A 21,115-nucleotide genomic window follows, 5' to 3' on the forward strand; every position below is an offset into this window, starting at 1 on the left:
CACAACTGAAAACTTGTCAATAAAGTCACCATTTTGTATATTAGGCCAAAAAAAAAAACAAGTCGGTCTCTGGTCAGCGCGCGCGTCGATTTTAATCATGCGCGTCGATCTTTTTTTTTTCCAAAATGTTCCGCGGTAGCTCCAACAGCGCCCTCTATTTCCGCACCTCCTCAATATTTCTTTACCAAAGAGCACCAAGGAATGGGAAATTGCACCAAGGCAAATGATCAAAAGCACCAAGGCAAATTATGGAGGACACCAATGTACATAGGACACCAAAAAAGCAAAGTAGTACCCACCTTGTCTGTACAATCCAAGCTTGAAGAAAAAAAAAAAAAGCCAAAAAAAAAAAAAAAGCCGCGTGGCCGCGTCAATTCCGGAACTTTGGTCTGACCAGAGACCGAATATTTTTTTTTTTTTTTGGCCTTATAATGGCATACGTAACGTCCCTACGAAGAAAAATGTTTTAATAAAATAAAAAGCGTTGAAGTTATTACGAGTATAAACTACTGCTTGTCCAATTAAGAGGATCCTACATTGGCCATTGAAAAGTGATTTTCACACGTGACGTCGTTTGAAACATTTTGCCATTTATGCATGCACAATAACAGTAACAGGATGAATGAGACAGAATCTGAAAAACTTTTTAAAAATTTTTTTTGTGATTTACAAACTGAAAAAAGTTACATTAATGTATTTTGTGAAACACAGTCACAGCAGCTTGCAAGTGGGTACTAGTCACATTTGCATAATTTACTGTTAAAAGGTAAATTTTCTCCAAAACATTTTGCTAAAACCATAAAACTAAGTAAATCACGACTTCCTCTCGCAACCTTACCGCAATCTTTTGTTGATGTCAAAGGTCATCTCGGCACTTTAGATCTTCCATGTTTCATGAGGGAGTATTAATTATTTAATCATTGGTCTTTTCCTCTTCAAACTGATTAAAAAGTCGTTTAATACATTTTTTGTACCGAAAAAAAATAAATATGAATTATTTAATAAATAAGTAAACATACTTTTGAAAGCTTGTTCTTGAACATGCAACATATTTTAAATAGCCAAGTGGCTCTCACCTAAGTTTCAGTAGTAGAGTCCATGGCTAGACGTATTCCGACGGCTGTTTTATGTGTTGACGAACCACATGCACACGAGTTCAAAGGTGACGATTATTTTATTAGCAGTTTACATGTCGTACACCAAGTGAAATGTCTGGCTTGGGAAGACGCCGGATAGTTTTATTGTCCTGTCACGCTCGGCTGCACTTCACTTTCAGGGGTGTTTCAAGACCAAAAGTTTCGCAGGAATCGTTCATCATGGCCTCACGATCGGTCAGTAGTTTCTTTCAGAAGCCACTCAACTTCATCGGTGGAGAACGAGTTGCACCGACGGACCACACACAAAGTTTCAAAGTCTTTGAACCAGCCACTGGTGAGGCCAAAACAAAAAAATTGTTCTGCTCCGATTACATGGCATTCGAAAATAGGGTAGGTTTTTTTTATTTGGCCAATTTATTTTGTGTACGATCATATGGAGGCGTCTGCGTGTAGTCAAGGGTAAAACATGGTAGGTAGAAATTGATGGTTTGGGGTGTTCCCCCCCCCCCCCCCCGTAATGTTTCCCATAAACAAAATTAGGGTACTAGGCCTACTAGTACTACTGGCCCCGGGCTGTCAGAATAAGGATCAGAATAGGGTAGGTAGGGAAACTGGAAGCAGAACTATTTTTTGGTTTGGCCTAAGTGGGGGTAATGTTAAATGTAACCTTTTTTTTATTTAATTACCGAGGGCCTGGTAATTGTAACAAGTGCTCTCCTTTTGTTAACATTGGGACATAGTCTGGCAAGAGTAAAGTTCACTTTTCATTCCGACCATAAGTATACTAGTACCTTGATCATAATGATCGATCTCCACTTGTAATTGTATCTCAGGTAGCTTAATATCTAGAAATTTTATGACTGTTTGGGGGTGAAATCTGATGTTTTTGTTGGGTTGTCAATTGGAAAATGATTGCTGCCATTCAACTTGTTAAAAAAAGGCGATAATTAGGGTCTAAGTTACTTGGACTAGACCGCTGTATGGAATGTTTCATGTCAAATGTTAAAAAAAATAGGGTAGGGAGTTTGATTCGGCACACTAATAATACTCTTCAACTTTTGCAGGCAATTTGTTGTGCGAGTCTGCCAGCTCCAGCCAGGAAGATGTCAACCGTGCTGTAGCTGCTGCCAAGGAGGCCTCGCAGCAATGGTCAGAAACACCAGCATTGGAGAGAGCAAGAGTACTGCAGGGTGCAGCCAGGCTAATGAGGGTGAATGACTGCATCTCATCTTATTGTATCTCAAGCTGGTGTCCATCACAAGTCTATCTCAAGCCCATCACAAGTCTATCACATGACTATCACAAGCCCATCACAAGTCCATCACATGACAATCACAAGTCCATCACACGACCATCACAAGCCCATCACAAGACCATCACAAGTCCATCACATGACCATCTCAAGCCCATCACAAGTCCATCACAAGTCCATCTCAAGTCCATCCTAAGCCCATCACAAGTCCATCACACGACCATCACAAGCCCATCACAAGACCATCACAAGCCCATCACAAGACCATCACAAGTCCATCACATGCCCATCTTAAGCCCATCACAAGTCCATCACATGACCATCACAGGCCCATCACAAGTCCATCACATGACCATCACAAGTCCATCACAAGTCCATCACATGACCATCACAAGCCCATCACATGACCATCACAAGCCCATCACAAGTCCAACACAATCCCATCACCAGTCATCACAAATCTTTCTTTTATTTTTCCTTACAAGTGCAGGCTTCATGGTTGAAGATAAACGCATTGCCTGAAAACACTGGGGCGAACCCCTTCTCCTAGGTCCATGATTGCCAGTGGTTACATACTCACACAGATCACTTGCGCCCACTGGCTAATGTCGCCACTTTGTACTACTAATGGTTCCAATGATTTTCAATGCTACTCCGTGTGTAGTTGGTGTGGTTTAAGTTAATATGACGTCACACTTATGAACCGGATACACAGTGCTGAGTGGATTTTGAGTCACAACTTTTAGACTGAATTATCAACAGCATCAATACAAAGTCATTCATGCACAAGAACGTGCATCCATGCTCAGAACATGTTCAGAGTCATCCATGCTCAAGAACGTTGTAAGCTTCTCAGATGACACTCTGATTATTAAGTTTTCCTTTTCTGTGCTCTCCTCCCTTTCAGGAAAGAGTTGAAGAATTTGCAACCATGGAGACGGTGAATGTAGGCAAATCCATCAGTGAGTCTCGCGGTGACATTTTCTCGGCGACTGATGCCCTGGAATTCTTTGCGGGACTGGCACCAAGTCTAGCAGGTCAGTAAGGAGCAAGTTCCAGCTTAGACCATTAGCGCCTGCACGCTAACAGCAATGTGCGAAGGCTTCTAGTTGAATGCAGGTCACAAAACCTCTTGATCCTGGCTCCCGGCTGTGCATTATGATGTGTACGGTTTAGGGCTGTGCATCAGAACCGGGTACCCGAAGAACCCGACCGTAATGTCAGGAACCGGTTCCAGATTATGGAATCGAGTACCCATAACCAACTTTGCAAATTACTTTGTAACTTCTCAGTCAATGAAAAAGAAATGTTTCGAATGTCAGTGGGAAATTTCAAAATGAAAAGTAGTCATTCAATAGTAGAGATATAGTGTACATAATAATAAAGGATTTGGATGTTAGTTGTTGAAATAATGAGAAATTTGATAAAAATTTCCAGCTTATTTTGGGGGGTCCTGGTGGGACATGTATAAATGTGTGTACCCATGTTTTTCAGGTTATGTAAAATAGGCATTAAAATGAGGAAAAAAACAGTTCTTGAGTGAGAAAATTTCAAAATGAAAAACAGGATACACGGCAAACCGAAACCAATTTCACGTGTTATGATGCTTGCGAAAGTTGCAGTTTTCACCACATAGCTAAAGAGCTCACTGTATACACCCTATCTTGCTGTATTGCTGCACCGATATGGTAGTATTATCGTGCGAACCTTTATGAACAATCTGAACAGCAACTTCCGAGATTTGAATGTTTGGCTTGGGTTTCTTTAACGGGTACCCGGTTCCTGTACTACCCCTTAATGCACACCCCTAGTACGGTTGTTGGTAAGGCCAAAAAAAAGAAAATCGGTCTCTGGTCAGACCGAAGTTCCGAAATTGATGCGGCGACGGTTTTTTTTTTTGTTTTTTTTTTTTTTCAAGCTTGAATTGTACAGACAAGGTGGGTACTATGTTGCTTTTTTGTGTCCTCATTATACATTGGTGTCCTCCATAATTTGCCTTGGTGCCCTTTATCATTTGCCTTGGTGCAATTTCCCCATTCCTTGGTGCTCCTTGGTACAAACATTTGAGGAGGTGCGGCAATAGAGGGCGCTGTTGTAGCTTCCGTGTTACTTTGAAGAAAAAAAAAAGGTTGACGCGCATGGTTAAAATCGACGCGCGCGCTGACCAGAGACCGGAGTATTTTTTTTTTTGGCCTAACCAGTGATGCAACCATTTCCCAGGCTCCTGTTCCAAATAGTCGACAAGAGTAGTCCAGTCATCCTGTATTCAAGCGAAGTTAATCGAACTATGGTTAACCACAGTCCTCAATTGAACTTGCTTGATTATGAAGCAGTATACAGCAGTTAATTCCACTAGTGTATTAAGTTAACCCTGCTATCTGAACAGTCACAGCCAGTTAAAAAATCAATCCTGTTCCCCTGCCATGCCTTTTACACAGGCTAGTCACCAACAGTCAGATCATATTTCAAGCAAGCACTGTAACTAGTTAAATTCAGTCCACAGACAAAAGCAGGCAAGTGGAAGGCACAGCTGGCTTATCAGTCACCTACAGTCAAAGCATAGCTGTGTCAAGTTACATAAACAACCACAACCACAGCCAGTCAATGCTGCTTTATGTTGGCTGGGAGCTCGTAACTGTTGAAAACAGTCACTTGAATGTTTTTGACTGCAAGGACAACTTGGGTCAATATATGTTTTCATAGGAGGGTTAACCCTCCTGTGCCAAGAAGTCATTGAGTCAAAATCAAGTGACTGTTTTCAGCAGTTCAGAATTTCCAGCCAACATAAAGCAGGATTGACTAGCTGGGACCGGGTGAGTGGTAAAACAGCTGTGATCACAACTTCCCTGCTTTGTCTGTCACCCATTTTAACAGTACCATTGACTGTTTCAATAGCAGGAGGGTTTAAAAACATAACTAAATCCAAAGGACTCTGTGTTCAAGTATCAGTTACAAAGAGAGTTTGTGGAGACCATTGGGAGGGACCACTGGGAGGGAGCCTTGAATGCATTGCCAACAGTACCTGACTCTCATGCAACGATCCTGTGTGGGTTTGTGCACATTCAGAATCTTAAGTAGAGCGTACTTCGCACCGTGTGCCAACCAGTGCACACAGGTGGTGGTTCCTTCCCACTCGGCCTCTCAATGTGGTCACCAAGCATCATCAACTGTTCTTCTGTGCATCTCCCCAAAAATAAATCAAACAAATTCTTAACCTTGTTTTCTCTCTCTCTCCCTCCTGTCTTACAGGTGAACATTTCCAGTACCCAGGAGGGACCTTCGGCTACACAGTCCGTGAGCCCCTGGGTGTGTGTGCAGGCATCGGTGCCTGGAACTTCCCTATACAGATGGTAGGCTGGAAGTCAGCCCCTGCCTTAGCTGCGGGTAACACCATGGTGTTCAAGCCCTCGCCGTTCACCCCTGCGACAGCCGTCATGTTTGCTGAAGCATTAATAGGTAAGAGATTAACCCTAACTCTCTGGGAATTTTTTGGTAAAAAAAAACTACCGAAAGCTTCCAAAATTCTCCACATTTCAGAAAACCCGTGGCATGCACTTCAATGTCTAAGGGGCATCAAAGGGCCATACGATGAATTTTTCTTAGGAACACATTTTGTGCAACTTTCTACTCCTCTTAAATGTATGAAATCTATTTGATCTTGATATCCCTTTTTGGTAAATGTTTATTGAAAAGTGCACTTCTTTAAACATTTAAAACTGTCCATGCTTTTCCGGATAATTGAGGCGATGTTGCTATGATGTCATTTCAGGTAATGATTTTGAGAATATAAACTGTTCTACAGTGCTTGTGTTTCTTTTTCATTTTTCTCAGAGAGTGGTCTTCCCAGAGGTGCCTTCAATGTTGTCCAGGGCCAGGCAGTGACTGGCAATGCCCTGACCACCCACCCTGATGTAGCCAAGGTGTCCTTTACTGGAAGCGTTGCAACAGGGAAACATGTAAGAATATCGGCGTGTCATTCATTGCATGGAAATGAAATGCAGAATTTTACTGTTTAAGTCTTGCAGTCTTCAGGACATTGCTCAAATAAATTTCATAATAGTTAAAATGCGACAGTTAACGGCCTATCTTATGCACATAGTCATTATTGTATGCAGTTGATGCATACAAGTCGTAAACAGAAAATTACCATATGAATATCATAAGATGGAATTTTTGCGTCGGGTTGATATCAGTCAAATTAGGTTTTGCCCTTCACCGATGTTTCACCGGCGGTACCCGCTGCTATGTACATCAGATTCGGACCAGCCAACCGATTCCGTTAGCTCGGTGGTCGAGTGGTAAGACATCTGCACTAGAAAGCAGGAGGTCGTGGGTTCGAGTCCCACCCGAGTGATTTTTTCCAACTTTCACTCGGGAGGTAACAGACTGAGTATACAGTGTTTAAACGTCGGTGAAGGGCAAAACCTAATTTGATTCACATGAATATCATTGAGGCAATCATTGCCTGACTTACCAAGATAAATACAAGAAATACAAATTTGCCAATATTCAGAAATCAGTTTGTCATGTTTGTAGAAGACTGCACATTTCATAAAACTTTCATCATGTAAATATTGTGGTATTACCCATTGTTTCATGAAATGACTGCTGATTAAATATTTCAGATGATATTCTGGGTATGTATGCATATCAAGAAAAATATCTTATTCTTGATAACAAGCAGTTTAATTTTTTTTTAAAGAATTTGGCAATGAATACTAACCCTTGAACTTTGACCTTTGACCAGATCATGAGGAACTGTGCCGACGACCTGAAGCATGTGACCTTGGAGTTGGGGGGCAAGTCCCCGCTCATCATCTTTGCCGATGCTGACCTTGACAATGCAGTCAAGGGAGCCATGCTGGCCAACTTCCTCACGCAAGGAGAGGTCAGTTATGCTGTTACCTCCTTAAACATACACCCTTTCACACTATCCAAACTGTCTGTATTGTTACTGTGTTGTAACTGTAATTTCAGGAATACCTTTTATTAGTATTGTAGGACTCGAGACTCGAGATTTATATATTTCAAAATTTCAAGGGACCGTCCTTTCCAAACAGGTCTGTTCCAACGCCACCAAGGTCTACGTGGAGCGGAGCATCAAGGACCAGTTTGTGGAGAGACTCCTTGGCAGGGTGAATGCCCTGAGGCTGGGGGACCCTCTGAGGGAAGACACGCAGGTAGGAGCACTCATCAGCAAGGAGCATATGGAGAAGGTTCTGGGGTACATCGAAGGAGCCAAGAAACAGGTTAGTAGGATGTCAGCTTACAGTTGTTCATCTGCAGCAGCTGGGGCCAATTTCATAGAGCTGCTTAAGCACAAATTTTGCTTAAGCACAAAACCCCTTGCTTAATGTAATCGGGTTACCGGCCCAAACTCCATGGGATGTACATTGCTTGTGACTGGTATTTAGCTGTTGTTTACTTAGCATAACAATCACATGCAGTTTGGGCTGGTAAACTGATTATATTAAGTAGAGTTTTTTTGTGCTTAAGCAAATTTTGTGCTTAAGCAGCTCTATGAAATTGGCCCTGGGAGCTGTGTGCTAAACACCCCGTGAAATTATCCCTTCTAGCTTGTCATTTAGAAAAAGTAGGTGAGTCCCAACCATCAGTCATTTGACTGATTTTTGGAAATAAAGAGTGTTATTGACGAATCGTGTTTCGTGATCAAAAGGTTGTGAATGGTTGTTCACTGTTTTCTCGAAAAGTGTAATATCCACTGAGGGGAAAGTTCAGCAGGTAAGTTTTTGAACATTCTTCTTTGGACTCTGAGTGGCGTTACTGTTGGAAATGAACAAAGTGCATAATGACATACCCGCTGAAACTTTTACTGCCCTGTCATGTTCCACAGCAAAGAAGACTATATTACTACTGATGCTTGAAAATTAAGAGTATTGATGGTAAAGAGAAAGGTAATAAAAATGTGAATATTGAAACACCACGGTATGACAACATACTAGGAGCAGGAACATGAACATTCTTGTCTTCTCTTCACCCACAGGGAGCCACTGTCCTGTGCGGAGGTGAGCGAGTCATCCCAGAGGACCCGAAACTCGCCAACGGATATTTTGTCTCACCCTGCGTGATGGACAACCTGACAGACAACATGACGATCATCAAGGAAGAAACGTTCGGCCCCGTGCTGACTCTCTTGACTTTTGACACGGAGGCAGAGGTCACACAACGGGCCAACGACACACCGCTGGGGCTGTCTGGCGGGGTATTCACAAAGTGAGTGGATTTGTTTTGAAGCTTCATCGGCAGCAAGTAATTTCAGTTGAGGTTGTCACTTGTTTGAGCTCTTTTGTATTAAAGAGATGCTTAGATCCCACAGTGCCATTATTGCAGCTGCCTGTTTACCCTGTCTTCATATTGTTTTTTAAGTAACCCAGACTAGTACATGTCGTTCAGACAGGGGGCGCCCTCCGGTGACAGCTCCAGGGCTACCTAGCTCCACCCAAATGGTTGTTGTTGGAACCCAACTTAAGTCCGCCTCTGGAGCTATCTCTAGAGCTATCCAGCCCCAATTTCGTGATGTTTTTACTTTGAGTCACAAGCACAAGTTGCCGTCGACTTTAATTTCATTATACAGCAAACGTTAAACACAAAGTAAAAGCACAAATAGGAGATACACTTTGGCAATAATCTGACGCTTCTTCAAATTTTCGATATGATAGTCCTCAATATCGAAAATGTTGATATTTTGATATAATTAAAATATTTCTATCAGCGATATCGATATCAAAATTATATTGTTTAATCAAGCAATATCGATATATCAACCGTGCTGGGGGGGGGGGGGGGGGGGCTGCATCAAGGGGGACTAGGCCATAGGGGTTTGCCCCTCCCCCCTTCTTAGTACTCCACTAAGAAGGGAGGCCGACATGCCTCTCGGTGAAGCGCTATTTTAAGGGTGGTTTTTGGGGTTTTTTTTTTTTTTGAGCTGTTTAACATATTTTTCAGGAATTTAAAGTACCAGCACTTCACAACCGGCAAGGAATTAACCAGCAAGGAATTTGGGGCCTCATTTAAAATAAAAATCCCCATTTCGCCCTCTATCCAAAACCTCGATTTGCCAATGTTTCCCCATCTTCATTGAATTCCCTAGAAAATCTATAAAGGCTTCAATATGGGCTCTGTGCGCCAACGAAAGAGGGCGCCCTTTTACCTAGCACTGACATCCCATGGGGGGGGGACACTTAGCTGGTAGACGCGCACCGTTCCTTGTGTGTGACGCACGTTCACCAGGGGATTTGTACTATGTACACGCAGTGGTGGTACGACCGCGCGTCGGCAAATTATTGCAGTCGGGCAAGATGGCGTCGGTGTCGGTCACCCCCAACTGTACTTTCTTTGTCGGTGAGGGGGTACTTGTGAACGGAGCAGATAATGCCACATGCTTTAGGAAATCTATACAATGCAATTTGTTTTAAGTTTTCCTGTGTCTGATTGCATTCATTCCAGGGACATTCAGCGCGCCCACCGCTTCATCAAGAACCTCCAGGCCGGATCCTGCTGGATCAACACGTACAACATGTACCCGGTGGGCTGGCCGTTTGGTGGTTACAAGCAGTCGGGGCTAGGCAGAGAGAATGCCGCCGTCACGCTGAACAGCTACACGCAGCTCAAGAGCGTCTATGTGGAAATGGGCGATGTGGAATCGCCGGTGTGAAAATTCACACAATCTTGAAATCAAAAATTGAGATCTGCTCCCACGAAAACCCAGACAAAGGTGCTGATGTTGTTCTTGCACAAAGTGCATGTGAAGTCATTTTGGGGTGGAACTGACTGTTTTGAGGTTTTAAGATTTTGAGAATTTCTGAATCAGTAACTATAAATTTACAGCTTCTCAAATATGAATGTATTCCATCAAGCAGAAGTGTGTTTTTGATCGATTGAGTGAAAAAATGTGTATAGAAATTTATAGAAAAAGCGTTTCAATATGCATGCTTATCTCATAATTTTGTTGTCAGAGTTTTATCACTTAATCGTTTCTCCCCAGGGGTGATGGGTCTCAGTACCTATTAAAAATCATACATCATTTTGAAGCTGAAAACCTCGGGAATTTAAAATGTCCAAACCTAAAATAATTTTAAGCTTTGTGTGGGTTTTGTTGGAGCAGGTCACATTTGAATAGACCAATCCATAAAACCCAGCCCCGCCCCTCGCGCAGTGTTCTGATCAATCACAACCGTATTTAGTGTCCGACATGTGTGCGCAAAAGCCAATATATGTTCACATGCGTAGGACACTCACGGCTGGAACATGTAGGCTGCAACATTGAATCACAATGAACAGTCACACAAAACGTCAGCCTATTGTGATACCACTGACCATGTGGGAAAAAATGCTGCACATTATATTGTGTGGGAAAAACGTGAAGGAGTAATGTCGATGGCTGTTGGTTTGGTGGTAATTTTCATCTTAGGGTTACATTATTATAAAATTATTTACTTGATATGGTAAGTGCTAAAAGTAAAACTGGCCTCCTGGGGTGTTCTGTTTAATGCTCTATTTTCGAGGAAAATACAACGCAATTGATTTACTTTCATAATAATTATTATTATTATTACGGGAAATGGTACCTTTGGTTGACATCCCATAGAATTTGGGAGACATTCTCATAGACTTGTGCACTAAAAACTCTGAACTTTAGACACTTACATGCGTAAACTTAATCTACCCTCACCAAACTTTGTAAACTTGGGTGTTGCATCATGTGGAGTCGATTTGGGCTTTTTGCAACCATAAAATTATTCCTAGAAATAGGACTTTAAACATTTAGCAGACATTCAAACCTTGTGTCCCTAAGTGCAACTGTTTAGCAACACGCGTCTCCCTAAATGGACAATCTGCGAGAATTAAGGTTCCTTTTAAGAAACCTGTGTACTCCTAAGGACCAGAGAAAAAGTGGTTATACATATCCCCTTGATTCGTGATCGGCAGCTGTTTAAAGAAAACAACTGTGTTGTAAACAAGTTTAAATGATAATTGATCAAGTATAAAATACATTCCAAGTCAATTAAGAATGTTATCGATCTTGTAAATAAATAATTATTATAAATTTTAATGGTTTTTAAAACCATGTATTCATTATCATCTCAAAGATTAATTTAAGAAATTTTCAGTGGGCATGAGTAAGAGAAGTGTTCAGTATTATTCTTGTGGTTTTAGGTTTTTTTAATGAATAAACTCAAGTGAATAATGGAATATTTTGAAGGAGCACAAGAGCACAAATTTATGAAAGACACCCAAGAAAATGGGATCGGTGTCATGTGAAATTTGGATTCGTATGAAATCTGGTCTCTTTTACATTATATGGACCCTAACCCTCACAAGTGCCCTTATAGGCATGTGCAATACAACCAATGAGTGTGTATGTTATAGAGTCCAAATTTCACACTACAACGGAAAATCTTGTGAATGCCGCATTATTATGTCATCTAAGTTAATTAGACTGTGTAGCTACATAAAGTTACACCAGTACGGCTAATGCTTCCTCTGATTAGAAGAGATGAACTTAAATCGGGAAAAAGTGAGGCTAAATTAAACTTTTCTATTTAATAAATTGACTCTGTGAACTAACTATGTGTACTTCAGTGGTGGATCCAATCCGGGGGGGGGGTAGAGGTGGTTTCAATTCCCCCCCCCCACCCCGTTGTAACCCTTCCCCCTCCCGGGAAATGCTCCCTGACACCCCCACCAGCAGGCCTAGGCATGCCTTAGATTCAAACCACCCCCACCCTTTATATCACCCCCACCCCGGTTTTCTGAAAACTAGATCCGTCCCTGTATCTATTTAGCTTGGATATGCTTTAGCTCCATATAGAAATTTTGGCAAGGGTGTAAAATGTTGCAAATAAAGCTTGGCAAGATTGGCAAGATTGTATATGTGGGTATTTTTTATATTCCTAATGAGGGACGACAACATGTAATTTCCAGTTTTGGATTTTAATAAAGTTGTATCTATCTATCTATCTATTAAAAGAATGAAAAACAGTCTTTCTTGTGATTGAAATACGAAGGTATAACCAATAGAAAGTGTAATTTAAGTTTTCGTTTGAGATGTGCATGGACGCGAAATCCATGTGGGCCACGAGCGGGCGCACTCCAGATGGTCTATAGAGGGGGCAACTTTGGGGGGGGGGGGCTGCCTCGTCCTTGTAAATTGTTGATCATTTTTAAATACCAACCAAAACCAACAAAAATGCTCCCAATGGGTGGGAGGAGAGACACTCAAATTGCCAAAATATGGGACAAAATGACCTTCACGTTGCACTCTTGGGACTAGTAGTTGGTCCTTCAGAACGGAAGGAAAAAGGGGTTAAGTAGTCACTAGCCAGTATGCTCAACACTCCCTCTCAGCCCAAGTTGAAAGCTGAGTCATCAGTGGTCTAAAAATAAAAGCGTCCAGGGCTGACCGAACTCGTTCAATGCTATAAATATAGGACTGCGTAAAACATTGACTGTTTGTAGGTGGACTGTAGGTGGGGGTCTACCCGATGTTCCCCAATACCGATGTTCCCCGAAATCCTTAGGGTTAGGGTCAGGGTTAGGGTAAGGATTTCGGGGAACATCGGTATTGGGGAACATAGGTATGCACCCCCTGTACTTGTAGGTGTTGCCAAAACTGGAAACCTGAAAATTAAAACGCTATTCGGGGTTTCAACTCTCCAAAGAAGTTGATCTTTTTTAAGAGTTCATAGGTATTCATGAGGGGAGTATGAAATGAAACTGTAGCTAAACTTAAAGACTGACCATCATGCAATGCAACCTTGCAAAACATTTTGATGTCACACAATGCGTAGATTTGCAAAACTATTTAACATTTTTTTTACGATCGTTCATTGCTATATATATTTTATTTGCTAATTTTCTTAAGTTTTTTGGGACCCATGGCATAGCAACCGTCTGTCTCGTGCAGTGTGGTCCACAGAGAGACGCAGGCCACTAAAGGCCCAAAACACCGGCCAAATCACCATGCATGCCCTCAAATTCTCTGCTATTAGAGCATTTTGTGGGTCATGAACTTGAGAGTCTGTAAGAAAGAAGGGTAGAAACCGCGAACAGGACTGCAAGCTCGTATTTCTGTGAAATTTGGATGAAATTGGGCCCCAAATTTGCTCTATTTTGCGGAGCGTAGACATCATTTTTCAAAATGACGATGGGTTTCGGGACTACTTTTAAGGGTGATCATCTTCGGATGGAAATTTCTCCCAAAGTCATAGGATTACCCCCCCCCAAAAAAAAAAAATTAAAAGAAGATGAAAGATAATGAAATAAACTTTAATGATGTGTATATCTTAAACACCTTGGAGCGTTGTGAGTCTGCCAAGCCAGACAATTATGTAGACATGCCACGGAGTCAAAGATGCCATAATATATTGCCCCAAGGAACTTTGAATATTCGCATCGCTTATTACCAGAAAAAAAAACTAAAGGGGGAACCAAGTTATTACCAGGAGAAGGTAAGGGAAAGCCGGGTCGGATTTATCAGCTCCAGACAGCGTGATCTAGCGAGAATCCCCTGGATTTCACCCCAGAGTCCCCGGGCCGATATAACTTGTTTGTTCCGTTCTGTTGACATGCCTGGATTGGGGGGAGGGGGAGGGGTCAAGCCCCTGGGATGGGAAGACGGTCACAGCCCCAAGTAAGATGACGAATCTTTGTGTTCATTCCGGCCAGACCATGGTAGTTTCTCCATATAGCTATATAAAATCGCATCTACAATTCATACACAGATGACCTGCATGACTAAGACGAAATTTTGGGATACTATGAAACTCAAAACAGGCGAAATATATACTTATTTTTATTACAGTTTGGCAAAGTTTTTGGTTTTTAACGCAGGCGTTCAGTCCTTTAATATATGAGTGTTAATTTCCCGTGGTAAAATACCAATATTGAGTTAAATAGCTGCTTCGGTTAGCTCATGCAACAGTTGGTATTGTCCGCGAAATCCAGGTTAGCATTTTTGTAAAGGTACGGGCTCTTTTGCTGTTCTCAGCAGCAAGCTTAGGGTGCCGCCTCGTTTCCTCCCTTTTATGGTGCTTGACCCTTCGGGGGATTGTATGGATGGACAGGGAAGGAGGTGTGGTCGGCCGGAAAACCCAATGGCCCAGAAGAGTCCTATATGGGAGTCGGTAATGGGCTCATTGAGTTGAGTTCCTAAGTCCGACCCCTGAATGCTTGGTCAACACCACATAACTGTTTGTTTTTCTTTTCCGCTTTTTTCCTCTATAGGTGTAATTTTGAGTTAACGTCACATGTATGTTCCTGATTTTCCGGCTGGTCGAAAGGGAAAGATTTTACCTTTTTAGATGTGCTGCATCGTACCTCAAAGTATTGCGAAGAGATCGACAGACAGATCGATCTAATTGATGACCTTCTTCCTTTTATGGATGCAATGGGTTCCGTTTTAAAAGAGTCCAGTTTGCCATAGAGTCTGGCCAGAATGTTTTATTGTGCATTCTTTTCAATAGTACATGTATTACACAATGTACCATTACCAAATGTTTGAAAAGGGCAGGTCAAATCGCATCCACTGAGGTATGTTGACTGATGGATGCCTGGCAGCGAAATCAGGGGTTCTCATGGGAATGTCTTCGTAATACTTACAAAAACTGCAATTCATGCCTAACTTCTTACAAGATGTCTTCTGTAATCTAACTTACATGCGAAGAGTTTAGTTCTGAAACGCGATATCCATTTCAAAATAAGTGAATAATTTGCAAGGTAATAAAACTTTAAAGAATAAACACAGTATTACAGCTGTTTCTAATTTTAATTTTTTTGCTTTATTGTTTTCTTAGGTTTTGTTTTAGTTGTTTCTTACAGCGTCGAAATTGACTCTGGGCAGCCAGCTAGGAGAGAGCGGGATTCTAAGTAAAAAGGGAACAAAATGGCATATCGCACTTTGGAAATAAACTCTTCATGTATACATGAAGAGCAGTGGCGTCACCAGACTTTTCAGTCTGGGGGGGGGGGGGCCACAGGGGGGGGGGGGCACCAGCATTTGATGGGGGGGGGGCACTTAGGTGGATACGTATCGCCGTCCTGGGGGAGGGGTAAAATTTTCGCATACGGAGGATGGGCTAGATGCTAAATGGTGCCACATTTGATGTTAAATTCGATCTGAATATATCTCCAGAAATTGCTATTTTTGAGGTAATGATTTTAACAACGCGCAGAATTTTGCAGAGGATAGGGGGGGGGGGGCACCAGCATTTGATGGGGGGCACTCGGGGGGGCACTAGGTTTTCCAGGGGGGGCACGTGCCCCCCCCCCCCCCCCCCCTGCCCCCCCCCCCCTTAGCGACGCCACTGATGAAGAGTATACATGAAAAGTATACTTGTACATGAAGTGTATACATAAAAAGCATACACGAAGAGTATACATCCACATGAAGTATACAATGAAGAGTATACATCCACATGAAGAGTACACAATGAAGAGTATACAATGAAGAGTATATATATCCACATGAAGAGTATACAATGAAGAGTATACATCCACATGAAGGGTATACAATGAAGAGTATACAATGAAGAGTATACAATGAAGAGTATACATGAAGAGTATACCACGAAGAGTATACATGAAGAGTAGGTCCTGTACATGAAGAGTATACGTTACTGGATACAGTAACGCACGAATAAGCTGCAGTGGCCAAGGAAAGACTCGTAGGTACAGAAGAACGCCGGAAAACATCACGCCTTACAATATAATTCTTTCGCTTTCTGATAGTAGTATAGACAAAGTTCAACCTTGTTTTGTTCATATGAATGATTGAATTTGGGCATTATGCCTACATAAATAAGACTAGAGCGAAAGTGATTTGGAAATCTGTGCAAAGAAAACTGTTTTTTTTCCAACAAGGAAGTACATGTAACAACCGCCGTACAAAGAGTTCGCGATGAAACTGATCGTTAAACATAAAATAATACGTTGATGTCTATATTTGAGGCTGAAGAATGCTCCGTGTAACGAAGACCATGTTATTCTCTCTGAAAATGCATTGTGTCTCTTTATAAGACCCTGCATTTTTGCAATTCATCACAGCCATTTCCTTTGAAGGAAATTAATGGTGCTGCTTGCAATTAAGCACTTAATCCATCGCTAAATTGATGGAAATGAGAACACTGTTTCCATCCCAAGCTCCACAAAATTGTACGTACAGAGGATGGTGAAAAAAATAGGCTGTGGCCGTACGTGCGCAAACTCCATAGAGCTATATTAAATTTAATATAGCTCTATGGCAAACTCACATCTTTACCACTTGCCCGAAAACAGATACTTTTGAGAATCACTATACGTACTTGGGGAATACGGTGAGTTGTACAAAAAAAAACCTATGCTAGTAAATTAAATATGCTCCCTTTTTAAAGAAATTAGGATTTTATGGTGAAAAACGATGATGATTTCTTTAACAACCGGCAGTACAAGTCGCGTGACATTTAAAGGGCACTTCGCTCAGGATGTCTCCGTCAAAATCCGAATAGGCCTAGATGATTTAAAGCCAGAGTCCATCATTTGCAGCTATCCAGAAACTAACTTACGTAATTATTGTTAAAAAACATAATTGGTTGAAAGATAGTAAGGGGACTATTAAAACTCCCTGTGAAATTATTCTTTCTGGTAAGCTGTCATTTTGAAGAAATCAACAAAAGAAGGCCTTTCCAACGGTGCGTCTTAAGAAGCACCGTTGGAAATTTCCGTTAGTAGTTCGGTACGACGCACACGCGCGCGCGCGGTTGCTATAATTCGTCGGATTGGTGGGCGACATCGCGTAGCTGCAATCGGCTCAGTGAGAACGTGTCTCGAGCGCTGAATTCAGGCCCGATTCAAAACATGATTCAGCAACTTTTGATTTGAAATCGAGATCCAAGAATGTTGTTTTTCTCGAAATATACAGCTGAAGCTGAGCTGAAACTTCATCAGGTTAGTTGTTCAGCACCCTTGTTTAGATTTTGAGCACTTTTGTTGCTTCAAACGAACAAAATGCACAAATTACAAATGATGGACTATACCTTTAACATATAGAATATATAATGTAGTTCACAAGTATTTAGCCTTGTAAAATGTTTTTGTAATACTAACGAATTTCGTGGAAGGAAATTCTGGTCCTTTAAAAATAGAGCTACCATATAGGCCTAACTGGTGGGCTTCATATATAGTACCCAAATCCTTAGAAAATAAAAAAAGTATGTGACATTTTCACGACTAAGCAGAAATTATACCTTTGAAGTGACGTTCAGACAGTTGTACATGTGAAGTGTAGCTCGCAGTGATTGTATTACCGCTACTTTTCAACTAAATCTACCGATGCACATACTTGTAAAGAAAAGGAGACAGAGATCTGATAGTTTGTGTCAGCTCTTTAATATAATCCAGGTTCTCATAATGACATGTACATCCACTTATTTCACTGATAATAGTAGCCAAAAATGGACAATTCACGGTGTATTTTTTATTCAAATTGTATATAAAATAATGTAGCTCGCCAAGATGTTTTTATAAAGCAACAAAATGATGATTTTTATTTATGTTCATTCACGCAATAATCTTAAATTATAAGATTCAACAACAATCTTAACTGACATATCTTAAACAATTAATGTTGCTTGCTTAAAATAATACCTGTATTATTTTATTTTACGAATAAAGGGCACTTACTGGCATCTGACGTATGGAATAATGCGAAATTGCATTGGTTAATATTTATCCGTATTTACAGGCGCAATGCATCAAATTGACGTTGCCTACATATTTTGTTTAATATCCAAAAAGAAAAAGCATACAGTTAAAAGAAATACTCATATTTTCCCTTGATATCGAGGCATATACACATTGTCAATAATACTCCTGAATGTGATCTGCAAAGAAAATATGCAAACCAAGATACATTTTATTTTTAACAGTTGTATATTTAAAGCAAAGCAAATCGTCGCTATACATTTGTACAGTACATCTGCTCTAGTCTATCACAATGCGAATTCCAGAAGATAGTATTCCCGATAACTGTATATTGTATATACGTTCACCAATTAACATAAAGGGTAAGAAACATATATCTACAGTTGAGTTATACTCAGCCTAGGCTGCGCTGCTAAATAATTGAACCGGGATCTCGAACTCTTCTGAGCAAATCAAAAGATTCTGTTTTGAGAATCTGCATAATCATTACCAACTACTTAATCTACTCCCATAAAAAGTATAAGTTGAGTATGAGTTCTATTTAGTTCCAAGTTTACAAATAATCACACCCAAAACTTAAATGTAATGCATGATAGGATACCAGTTTTGACAACGATGTGTAACCATTTGGCCTATATACATGTATACATATTATGTACATGTATGCCAGTTAACTTAAACCATGGCATTTGTCGAAAAGCATATCCTCCCGTGACATTCAGAAATTGAAATACTATGATCACTTCAAAAGCCTGGAAAATAACATTTAGAACACTATAATATAGGCATTTTTTCTAACCAAGGGCCTATTTTATTGATTTCTCACAAATTGATAACAAACTTATAAGAGATCAATAAAATACAGTGGACATAAATTGCAATAGGCCGATAATATCCTCATCCAAGTTTATCTTCATATATTTTACATTTGGCAAAGTGCGTGTGGTCGGTTTCGCTTTCTCACGTAATAAGTGCATCATAATTATACTTTCTTTTTTTGCACAATATTTACAGAAACTACCACCACAGTTATGATTTTGAATAATTTCACTTTCCATCACAATGATCAACACAGTGAAGTTAGTTGGCACACAACAGCTAGTTCCGCAATCTCTATACAAAGCACTGTACACAGTATACAAAGTGAAAGTCAATCAGAAGTCGCCATTTTGTATTGAAGCACGAACATTTTCTATGGGACTACTTTGAATGAAGAACCATGTCAACAAGGTTTTACCCATTTTGATGGCACCCTGATAACTGACAAAATCCTGCAATATTTCAATAGGAATATATAGCGCATTTTTCGTTTAAAACAGTTTCAAACTATAGTTTTAAGGTTATTCCAAATTGATGTTAATTTCTGGCTATTTATGGAAACCAATGGAGGGCGTCAATATAGACAATGTGGGCGGTGCTAACTTACAACGAATTTCCCTTAAGACAATGGTTATGTCACTTTGTGGAATTAATTAGATTGTATTCAATAATTGTAGGATATGAATTACTTCCAGCGCAAAGACACTGATGAGTGAAGGTCATCTGTGTCCATGACCCAACTCGACCGAGGATGGCCAAATAAGCCTTCGGTTGCAGAACAGTGTTCAGAAATAAGCCAGTGACATGTCCCAAGGGTGGGGGCGTAGCCCTGCCCCTGCTGGACAAAGAACTGTTGAAAACAGAGCCCACAATAGCACTCCTTTAACCTATCACTGACAATTTGTTCTGACCATGTTTTGACCACCAAAAAAATGTATTCACTCATTTGCAACTTCACAGGGAGGGTGTCCCTTTAAAAATTGCGACGAATTGTAATTTATCACTGTGAAACCTCCCACGACCGGCCTGAGCTATATACATTTCTTACTGCTTGTAATATAGACAGCAGCATCTGCTCGCAATGATAATGTGGGGAGTCAGAGATTTACTTTCAACATGCGAGGGAAGACAGATTTGGCGAGCGTCAGACTTGGCATATGCCTCTAATTACTAAATGATATCAAACAGTATTTTCTACTTTGCCAGTATTTAAAGTTGTGCCCCAGAAATATTCGACATAACTCATATGGGATTCATCACTTACTCAGCCGGAACACAACATCTAGAAAATAGATCATATGGCATCTTCTTTGCAATCTTAATTTATTTTCCGCATTGGCTTAATCACAGGCGTACAATTGATGCTTTATAAAACACACTCAGAGCCTTCGTCGCAGTCTACAAGTCCAACACACACACTGATGATTGTTTTCGTCCAGGAACACGATGTTTACATTATTTTGCGTCGTTATAGTTTATAACATTCGTTGACCCTGTAAATTTCAAAATCTTTATATTATTTACACTTGCACATCCAAGTACTATAACTGTACACTTTTTACACAACAACGACTCGGTTTGAAACCGCAGCCAGTGACAACCAGACATTACTTGTGCACTCAGGAATTCTGAAATTAAATGCACATGGGTGATACTGTCGTTTAACGATATCAAGTGATGACCCAATAGGCTAAATTGCAAATGAAGAAAACAGGAAGAAGTTCAGTAAAACAGCCGTTGTAACTTGTATGGGTTCAAGGGCGCTGTGGTTAATTGTTGTAAAAATGTATTGAACCCATGTGCGGAGATACTAACTACGTAAGTGTGGTCAACTGTTTAGGTCTAACTATATACAATATATAACTATATCCAAATATTTTGTTGTATAGTATCCCAGACTATTGCAATAATATCGCGGATATGTTGTTTTGGGTGTGCGTGTCAGCTGTATACCATGTAGCCTATACCTAACGATTTCTGCCAACTTTGCGTTTTGTGATATCCACTTCCCCTTTGAGGGTCGCATTTCCTGTGACACCAAAGCCAACTAAAATATGTATTGTGTCACACTGAATAACCCCTTGCACTGTTAGAAAGTGTATTGTGTTCTTGGTATTGTTTGTTTGGCGTTCGTATGCGGAAGTGGCATGTTTGGACACGTTAAGAAAAACACGATTATATCTTCAAAGGAAATATTCCGCACTTAATATGCCCACAAGCACAAAATTATAAAACTTAAACATTAATG

The 21,115-nt window shown here is 40.7% G+C and overlaps 1 protein-coding gene across 1 annotated transcript; it reads left to right on the forward strand.

Moving 5' to 3' along the window:
• Positions 1 to 1,153: 1,153 nt before the first annotated feature.
• On the forward strand, positions 1,154 to 12,234 carry LOC119720729 (4-trimethylaminobutyraldehyde dehydrogenase-like). The gene is made up of 9 exons (XM_038190547.1): positions 1,154 to 1,431; positions 2,162 to 2,307; positions 3,257 to 3,386; positions 5,599 to 5,805; positions 6,181 to 6,305; positions 7,097 to 7,237; positions 7,410 to 7,598; positions 8,354 to 8,583; positions 9,817 to 12,234. The coding sequence occupies exons 1-9, from the start codon at positions 1,209 to 1,211 to the stop codon at positions 10,022 to 10,024; spliced, it is 1,599 nt and encodes a 532-aa protein (XP_038046475.1). The 5' UTR covers positions 1,154 to 1,208; the 3' UTR covers positions 10,025 to 12,234.
• Positions 12,235 to 21,115: the final 8,881 nt, after the last annotated feature.

The sequence above is a fragment of the Patiria miniata genome, unplaced genomic scaffold, assembly GCF_015706575.1.
Source record: "Patiria miniata isolate m_02_andy unplaced genomic scaffold, ASM1570657v1 HiC_scaffold_9, whole genome shotgun sequence".
Taxonomy (NCBI): Eukaryota; Metazoa; Echinodermata; class Asteroidea; order Valvatida; family Asterinidae; genus Patiria; species Patiria miniata.

Bases quoted from the DNA above. Each gene is read 5' to 3' on its own strand.
- LOC119720729 (XM_038190547.1), top strand. From the start codon at position 1,209: ATGTCTGGCTTGGGAAGACGCCGGATAGTTTTATTGTCCTGTCACGCT. The intron at 2,308-3,256 runs GTGAATGACTGC...CCTCCCTTTCAG, and splicing joins GTGCAGCCAGGCTAATGAGG to GAAAGAGTTGAAGAATTTGC. The intron at 8,584-9,816 runs GTGAGTGGATTT...CATTCATTCCAG, and splicing joins TCTGGCGGGGTATTCACAAA to GGACATTCAGCGCGCCCACC.